At 41.5% G+C, this 10,135-nt stretch overlaps 1 protein-coding gene across 2 annotated transcripts in view; it reads left to right on the forward strand.

Annotated features, from left to right (window-relative positions):
- LOC135487111 (potassium voltage-gated channel protein egl-36-like) overlaps positions 1-9,287 on the forward strand; it is a 71,053-nt gene extending 61,766 nt beyond the window's left edge. For both annotated transcript variants that reach the window (XM_064770494.1, XM_064770495.1), the window contains exon 3: positions 5,860-9,287. In XM_064770494.1, the coding sequence (XP_064626564.1) occupies positions 5,860-6,768 (909 nt within the window). In that variant the 3' untranslated portion in view covers positions 6,769-9,287. The remainder of the gene's footprint in view (positions 1-5,859) is intronic.
- The last annotated feature ends 848 nt before the right edge of the window (positions 9,288-10,135 follow it).

Here is a 10,135-nt window from a genome sequence, read left to right on the forward strand (position 1 = left end):
TCGCTAGTTTCGAGGTTATAATATTTTCTGGCGCAAAACTTACATATCATCCTCCTCGCGCGTGACCGGAACTATAATTATTGATGACGGCGTTCCGTCTCTGCTTTGAGTGGCCGCCATAGTCACAGATTGGCGGAGACTTGGCCATTTCATTGGGAAGTTTTTTTTCAAATCCCCCGAAACGTCCACTTGAACTCCTATTCCATTGTTCGACTTTGAAATCAGGAGGTCAAACAATAATGGGATAGGTGTTCACAGTCCCGATAAAGTAATAGAGTGTGCATCTGAAGAATCTGAGAATGTATAGTCAATCTTATTCATCTATTCCCTCTACCTTTGATAATCAGCTTGGTCACGTTGCTATGATAAATAATTCCCCAGCAGTTGTTATTTCTTTGTTATCAGTTGGTAAACAAATGTCAAATATGTTATGTGCTCGGTCAATGATAAAGCTAACGGTATACGCCAAGCGTGCCAAGGGTGAAATTATCTTTGGCCAGGTCGTGGCGCCAATAACTTCATATCTGTTAGTGTCAAAAAGATTACCTCCTTTGATACTGATAGTGAGAGATGTGATCTTGTTAAGTTTACATCGCCAGCATATTCTAGGCCCTCACCAAGAAGTAAAGCAATCATCAAATGGGGTAGTTGAAAGAAAAGCATCAGAAATGCAGGAACGAAACACAGAAACGAAACAGAACAGGTTTTTATAAACCTTCGAATCGAGGTCCATCGCGGCAACTAGTTTTTGAATGTGTCTGTGTTTCGTTGAGTACCTGTTTCTTGTTTTACAACTACCCCATCAAAAGCAAAAAGTGGTGAGTGTGAAGCCGAAATTTTCATCGGCGCCCTTCCAGAAAACTTGTGTCGAACCATCGCTTACTGTTCCTTGTTATACAATTATAAGTCAATGTCTTTTCGGTAGCTTGTCGTCAAGAGAATTAAGTGAGCAAAGACGTAATTGACGTGTTAATGTGCCATTAATTAGTTGCAAGGACCTTTAAAAGTGGCCATACTCATTTTAATTTTCCTTCGTGTGATCGTGTGACGGCAGTCAACCCCGGTACACTTGGCACAGTGTTGTCCATCCCTCTCTCGGAACGGCAATTATATTAGTACGAAAGCAAAAAGGAAATATTGATGGCGGACACTCTTTATATTTTCGCTGGCCAGCAACGGTTTGCGGACGGTTGAGAAAGGGACGGGGGCGGCTTGAGTGTATGAAATAGATTAAACATAACAGCGATCGTCCCAGAAGGCAAAGTTTAGGACAGATCATCCACGAGATGTATTCAAGAAAAATGTAACATTACACAGTCAAGGGATTTCTGTTCAGAATGGTGCAAACTTGGCCATCTGCGTGTCGATGAGTTTTAATGCAACACATATACATTTGTTGCTGCAGAGCTGTACTTTTTAGAGAACTATATGATTAATGCTCGTGCCAGTGTATGTTTTCTTCGGTTTTTTACATCCTTTTTGCTGACAGTATTCAAGTGGTTTCGCTTCCCTATTCTCTGAGGACCATGACTACTCTTTCTGTAAAGGTTGACCGCCTTCCTTTATTTTTTCATGGATTCATTTTGCATTCCTTTGAGCATGCTATTGTAGAGTTTTTGGGAAACAGATAACGATTTCGTGAGAGTTATAGAGTAGTCCCATAGGCATTGCCAGTGGAACATATTGCATAAGTGGCAGTACGCTAGCCAATTGTCACATTGATGAGAACAATATTTCGAAGGTCTTTGACAAGAGACGGTGATTTCCTTTAAGAAGTTGTCGTCAAAATGTCGCTTCCTTCCTATCTCTGTCAATTAAGTGCTGAAAATCAGCTTGGTATACGCTACCCTTTCTATGCAGCTGTGAGTATCAACATAAATCTGATAAAATGTTTTTTCATTTCTCCAATGCTTTTCACAAATCATAAATTAAAAAAGTTTTTCAACTTTTAAAAGTAGCAAGATCATTAAAATGACTAGTGCTCGAAGGCCACACCCGAATGTAACTTTGACAATGACCTGGAAGTTCTGAAATTGATTTAATACTACTTCAAAAACTTAAGAGCCAATTTGTTACTTATTGGTGATCGTGACTGCAGTGACGCCTTTCCGAATTCATTGATACGTTACTCAACACGCAAATTGGGATTGCGTTAATAGAATTAATCAAAATGTGATATACTATGCTTTGTTTATTTGTTCCATTGGTTTTGTACCCGTCTCGTGTTCCCGTTAATGATCTCGTAAACTTCGCATGTATCGAATGAGCATTCCGATTACTCCGTAATGAAATCATACTTGGTTCATTAAACAACTATTGGTCAGCTGAATAAAAGGTTTTAATCAACCGAGTAGCTATTAAAGCTGGTGTTGTTGCTTGATTAGAAGTGAGCGCCGAGGGAAATCGCGGCGAGAGGTTTTGGTTGAGTCGCGTGGCCGCCGAAAGACGATGACGTGATGGATGTATCGGTAAGGTAAATGAAATGAAAATCGAAAATTGAAAATGAGAAGTTGCCAATAACTCTGCAGTGGTCTCAGACTAATCAGCAATCATTTGACAAATTAGTGCCGGTCACGCACCTGTTATAGGCTTCTGAGGTGGCTTTTCAATGATTTTCACCATGGCACCTCTTTTTAGGATGCGCTGTATGGTTCAAATCCACTGACAGGAACACGTGCATGGGTAGTAATCTGGAAACACAAAATATATTAGCCCCATGGAATATTTAATTCCTGAAGTTGTTTTAAAAAACGTTATTAATGTTAAATCCCTTATCCAGTGCATAATAAAGCAATTCATATTTTTAAAGGGGACTATTTTCCGACCGGACCTTTGTTAGAGGTGCGTGACCTGCGAAACACACTGCCCCGCACTTATTTTTACGACATTGTTCAAAGTCCTCGCTCTTCCTATTTGTCAGCTGCTTCTGTCGTAGGTTAGTCGTTCCCAATTTTACGACACACTAAACATGTTTAATTCTCACATCTTCCTTAAGTGTAAATGGCAATGTCTTTCCAAAATCCATTCGTTTGCAAGTGATAAATAAAAGTTACGATGCCGCTATTGCGTGCCATACTATTGATTGTATTCTAGAGTTCCCTTGTACCAGGCGGAAGAAAAGTTAATTAGTCAAATCTAAATATGTCTTATATCTTACAAAATAAAATGTTTGCAAACAGTATGAGCATTGATTGTACGTTTGATTTACTTGTATATTAATACTCTATCCACTTACATCTATAAGGTCAGTTTCTGATTCACAAATTCTGGCTTTTTTCTTCCGGGTGGGGTGGAATGATTAAATGTTTTGCATTTTGGTTGTTTCTAAAATACACTCACACAAAGCCCTGTTGAAATTGGATCTCTTACACGAGCTGTTGCACTCATATACATGTTGCAATACGCTTTGTTGACTCTTTAAGTTGCCATTGGCAAACATATTCGCGAACGTTAGGAACGCCGATGGTTCTGCTTCTTTTAGAATATCAGCAATCCTCAGAGAGGAAGTGCTTTCTAGATCCCGCTGCACGAGGGTGTCAACGCAACTTACCAATGTTACATTAATCCGAATCGATCATCCACGCAATGTTAACACATATGTCGAATCCATGATCGATTGCCGTGGGCATAAGAGGCTGGGGCAACATTTCGATGACCAGTTCACAGAAAAAACGGACGATCGGTGTGTGCTGGTCTGCTGGGATCGCAGACTTCAAGTAAGATAATCTTACTTCTCTGGATACCGACCCTATAAACAGTCTCGAACGGATTAAAGAAAAATACGTTGGAATAATGTGCCCTGCTCCTTAAATAACCACTGAAGCCACCAATATGAAGGGGAAAATGAACTATCATGCCCACGTTCCTTTTCTGTTTTGTAGACGGTATTAGCAATAATACATGTATATGAACTCACCTTATATATTTTTGTTGACAGATATATTATAGACGCCTATTGGTGTATTGTAAAACGGATATCAACTGGCACTAGCTTGAGTCTCTGTCATATCCATTATCATTTAATGTTGTCCGATCGCATACAGCTACATGTACCTGATCCAGATACTTAATAGGGTACAGTGGTATTCCAAATAGGGCACAGTCATTGTTATAAGAGGACATCAAGTCTCGAGAAGATCGCTTTAAAATCATTATATTGTGTTATTACAGACGCGAGTTGAATAGAAGTTTTCCTTAAACCCAAATCTTTATGTCGACTGATATTGACAAGACGATTTCCTTAATTTAAGCGGCTTGAGTCGAAACGCCCGGACAACGCGGCGCTGAGATCGATCATTGGTCAGACACTTGTCTCAGCTTTGTTCACAGTCGCGACGAATTCGCGTTAACAAACGGCTTCTGTCAGCAACATTCCCCCATCTGAATTAACAGCTGTCCTAACTTCTGTATCTCGTTTGGCCAGGACCCCCAAGCCGGCGTTATCTCGTCAATAATGACCGGCGACCGATCTGAAGATATACTGGCCAATTTCGTCCGGACACCTATTCTACCCGAGACCCGTCCCTGCGGGCATCAAAGTATTCTGCAATTAACACGGCTGCGGGACAGTGAATTTAGGGATGGGTTTGACATATGCCCCTCTCGTTCATGACGGATTTGATCATAAATCAAGGTATCATACTGTTAACAGGATAAAGCTTGTACATTAGGTAGGTTGCGAGATGTTGATGTACCCAGTGGTCCCCAGCGTCGAGACGCATGTTGCGGTGTCATCGGTCCCCCTAAAATGAAAACCTTGTGGCACCAGATGAAATCACAGTATCATTGCCCGATCACATACCAAACCTCACCGGCTATATTCACCCTCGGATAGATAGACCTCTCCAGACCTGTGTTAGAATATTAGTACAGCTTTCATATTATGGGAACGATCCTGACTTTGCGATTTCAACTGACATATTACCTTTTTCGATCTGGCTGTCCGATTTTCGACTAAAGCCGAAGTCATCCTCGCGTTTCCCTTGATACCATGCGAGCACTCAAAACAGTCGCGTCCCACCATTACGACCAGAGGCTAATCCCCTCTAGCATCCTCGTCAAGCCGTGTAGCTACCGCGTAAGCCCGCCCTAATGTTTCAAAGAGGATTATCAAAGACTTTAAACAGGAAGAACTGAGCGGTAAACAAGATACATCCTCCTTATAAGGATTTACTACATATTGAAATTCTTTCCCAGGGCAAGATTTTTAATGATAGGACGATTTAAGGTCACCAACCACGTATCAAGTTTGTTCAAGTATTCTCTCTGAACAACATCCCGACAATAAGACTGCAGCAAAGCTCTCGGGCCATTTACTCTAAATGTCTCCACGTTCACAGAATAATGAACATCTCTATAATAAGCTGAGCAACAACCGGCGAAGATAATCTTAACTTCTACCAGGCAAGCATCCTAATGATGCCGATTATTCCCTATAGTCTAATCTCAAGCAACTGCGGTAGTTTCCAAACTACACATACTCATCGTTAGTGTTTGGCTAAGTGTTCTATTCTGTGTCTGAACATTCGTGTTGGCGCTAGATTGTTTACCATTCAATTTATTCATATCATCAAGAGTTGATAAAGTCTTTATAAATTCTGGATAACAAAAGTTCCTTTCTTCTATAAAAGTTCAGCATCAGACTAGTCGTTATGATCTGAGTTTAAACTTATTTTCAGAGAGCCTTTCGGCTGGGAGCGCATCTGAGGGATGACCCCCTACAAACAAGGCAACAAGCAACTTGAATCTTTTCGGCTGTTGTGATCATTGCCTATTGCCTATATAACTGCCACGCCCGAACATTGCGTTCCAGGTTCCGTCTTCGTGGCTGCTCATTTCTCCCACTTCTATATTTTTCAGGGCTGGGCCATCGTCTCCGGCGCGCTGACCATCGCGACAATCATCCTCTTGGCATGCACGAGCCACCCCGACCTTGTCCAGCCCTACGTCTACAACAGCACCATCGGTGGGCAAAACATAGACAAACTCATTCCCGGAGAGAAAATGAAACGGGCGCTGCTGGCGGAACCGCATCCAGTGATTGTAATAATGGACCAGACAGTCAATATCATACTGACTTTAGAGTTCATGGTCAGGTTCCTAACCTGCCCGGGAAAGCTACGCTTCTTCGCAAAAGTCTTAAACTGGGTGGACTTCATCACGTTTTCGACTTATTGGAGTTTCATTTCCATGTTCGCTGCCTTCGAACAGTCGCCGAAAGATGCCGCCTATATCGTCACAATGAACGTATTTTCCGCCTTGGTGACGATTCGTATCTTCCGTATATTCAGATTAGCGGGTATATTCAAGGGATTACGGGTGTTGATGCTACTTGTGAAGAAAAACTTCAAAGAGTTGCTAACATTGATTATGTTTTTCATGATTGGCATGCTCATGTTTTCCACCATGATCTTCTTCGCGGAGTTGCACATCGATGATGATAAGTTCCCAAGTATTATCCACGGACTCTGGTGGTCCATTATAACCATGACCACCGTAGGTTACGGGGACATCGTGCCTTCCAGTTCCACGGGGCAAATGGTGGGTGCCGTGTGTGCGCTGTGCGGCATCCTACTCTCTGGACTAGCCATTCCCATCATCAGCAATAACTTCAATCTGTATTATAATTACAGTTACGCACAGGACGAACAGGATGAAATAGAGGGGAAAAATGACCCAAACAGTCGCGAAAATGGCGATGTCCCTTTAAGTGCCCGAGAAAAGGCAGGTAGCAGAGGCATCCGCTATATCTACTTCTACGAAGCGTGAGGCCTTTGGTCGCGTTGGTACGGTGGCACCTAATTGGTATTCAACACAATATACAGCAAACAATATTTCAAGAAATCTGTCTTTATTTCACTCGTCTAGTACTCTTATTTGATCATATAAAACTCCCTAATAGATCTTCAGTCGGACAACATTTGCTCAATCTGTCATAAACGTATCCTATCCTAGCTTGAGCTATTTTCTTATTAGGATTGATGGAAAAAATGAGGCCCATGCATAAAGAATTTCTTTGGATATTTCTTGAAAACCACGTGGCGATTTGGGCTTCCAAGTTTTGTAATATCACTTAGGGGCCACTGTGTATGTAGTATCTATCGGCACTTTATCCATTGGAGAAATATGTATGTCTTCACTTTTTAATCTGTGATACTTCAAAACATATGCTTGCCAAACTAAGTTGAAATGCACCAAGTTTAAAAAAAGTTCAAGTATTAGTGCCTACCTTTCTTCCAAATGGAAAGGAAATAAAATATCAAACAAACAAAACAAAGGTTAACTCCTCTTCCATTCCGCCTTTTGGTTTGTTATCGTTTTCTATGAAATCTTGACACAGGACATGTTTTGCCCGAGTATAAGGCAACCCAATAGGCTGCGCTTATCTAATTCATTTCAGAGTGCGGAGTGGTTTCCGTTCAAAAGCGGGCTGTCCACAAAATACCGTGAATTTTCATGACATTTGTATCAACAGTGCTATTTTCCATCGCGAAGATTTGAGAAATGTAACGAGCGGGCCCAATTTGTGTGCGTGTGTGACTGAGTGAATGGCAATGCACTCTAGAAATAAAGGTATATGACCTTTTGAAAACCTTTTAAAGTTTTTCGGTCAACACAAATATGCACAGGAAGAGGTTTTCCGGTAAAATGAACTACTCCTAATTGATTTTGATTTTCTGAAACCGGGTGTTTATTAGTGTTGACCCAAAAAACGATCAGGTTTTGAAAGCTAAAAATCCTGTGCAGTCTCTTTACCAATAAAAACAGAGCCTGGTAAAAAAACCTCGGAACAGATCCATCAACCTGGTACAATGTATATACGTGTAGGTTTGATAATGAGAAATGAGCTGTGATGCAACAGAAAATGTTCACATTTGCTCTGTAAAAATCAGTAGTCCGGCCGGTGTAGAGGTGCGAAATGACCGAGAATGGAATGGCCGGGTGATTCTGTTGTGCACTTCAATCTCTGATCTATTGACGGTTATGGCCTCTATATGAAACCATATAACATAATGCGTCAGTGAGCATACAATAGGGCCGAACACTTTTTCCAGGAGGACATTTCGTACTTCTACACTGGCATTGTGTTGAGATAATCCTTTTATCTCGAATTCAACATGTCCGGGGAACGTGATTGTAGATAGAACTGTTACTTTCTGGTTCAGAGACTGGTGCATGCGTTTGAAGTGTGATTGGCAGTGGTTGATTCCGCCAGAAGTGGGGGCTTTCGTTAGCAAGTAACGGGGACGATTTTTCAGGGACATCCCGCCCCGGAAGCAAGTACATTTGAACTTGTAAGCTTTTTACAGTCTTCAGATCACCGAAAAAGACATATTTGGCACTTTGATTACCATATTTTTCTGGGGAAGGGCCCCAGACGGTTGTAAGATCGCTCTTCCGGTGCTGACTGCACGACATGTATAGATTTATTTAAGATATGCGCATTTGTGCTGATGAGCCAGATCGCAAATTCCACTTCTTTACATGTATCATAAATACATTACTAAAAATAAACTATACCATTTGCGAAAGCTAACCGTTCTTAAGCCTATTCCGAGATCGCAATTTTTTTCGGTGCGCACGATAGTGCTGCTGAAACCTTTCCAAATCTTAATTTAGATTTATCAATCGTATCATTAGATAATAGTTTTTCCTATAAATACCAATGTGTGGACCATTTTTTCGTTGCACTGGCAATTCCTTTCTCATTAATGTGTAGAATATTTTACCTCTAATATGTAAATCTTCATTCTGCTAACTTGCTTATAAAGATGGATATTGTATGTCATTTCGACAGTGAGTGAGTCATAGGAAGTGTGCAATCCCCTTCATCGAATTCTTAAATGGTTTGACTCTGCAAAATCCCCTAACACAAATCACACGCAAATGTCCGGGGAAAAATGTTCCTATAGGGCGCATATTTTCTCTAAGGTGTTGAAAGTCATCGGTCTCCATAAACCATATTAAAATCTGAAATCGATCTAAAACTTATTGGCATTTCCTAAAACACCCACAACTATTTGGAGCAGAATATCTGATACCTCGTCCATAATAAAAGTTGCGCTAACAGCATGAGGCATTTGGAAACATGATAATAAGTGTATCTGGTATGGTTCTGTGACACCCTGTATAGTTCGAATGCCTCTAAACATGTAAACAATGCACAATGTTGCCTCTTCTATAGATGTAAATATTTGTACAAAGTGATTTTGCATCAGCGTCTTGTGTTTTTCTATGAGAAACAACTGTGTGTACTTCTAAAGAAAAATAAACAGAATTATTTGCAACGATTTCTGACATACGTTATTACAAATTTGTGAATGATGATGACCAGAAAGACGGGCTGTCGGAGTGAGGCAGTGGATACATAAGCCGCGCCTGTCAACCCTGAGGTCCTGGGTTCGATCCTGGTCGGCTGTCTACTCATGTGATATACACTTTCTCTTACGGCGTAAATATCCTCCGGGGTTTCCGGTTTCCTCCTGTACATTACAAAAAAATTGCCAAATATTGGAGCATAATAATGTCCTATCTGATGCTCAGCTCTCAACTCAAAATGACTCTGTGTGCCCTGAACTACGCTGAAACCGTTGAATAAACCATGGGCCTAACAAACGACAGCTCCTTTAGGTCCGTGGCTAACTCAATGAGTTATACAGTCCAAGAACTCAACGGTTAAACAATATTTTCAGTGTGGTTTTGACCCCATCTCTCTCTGAAAAATCGATTATCATGAAAACTGGGGGTTAGTTCTCGAACCCCATGCGCCGATTTGAACCATCCTCCGGAGTGGTCGGCCTCGGACACCTGGAATCGGTGTGTACCTCGTTTTGTACAGCTCGGGTTCAGGGGGACTCCGTCCATCGATAGCCTCCGCAGCAGAACCTCCAACGTTTAGATTGCCTCACTCATGCACTAATCTTACCCTGAGATTGAGATGATTCAGCAAGGATCTCAGTCAAATACTTTACGAGAATGACGCCAGGCTAGTCCTTCCCCTATATTATATAAACATCGTTGACTATGCAATGTGTCGACGGAAAGGCCTCAGCCGAGTTGGCATTATGGAGATTATGACGGCCGCGGCACCTCCGGCCCAGCCGTGTCTAACACAAATCACCGGCCTGAGTGATCC

The sequence above is a fragment of the Lineus longissimus genome, chromosome 4 (assembly GCF_910592395.1).
Source record: "Lineus longissimus chromosome 4, tnLinLong1.2, whole genome shotgun sequence".
In the NCBI taxonomy this organism is placed as follows: domain Eukaryota; kingdom Metazoa; phylum Nemertea; class Pilidiophora; order Heteronemertea; family Lineidae; genus Lineus; species Lineus longissimus.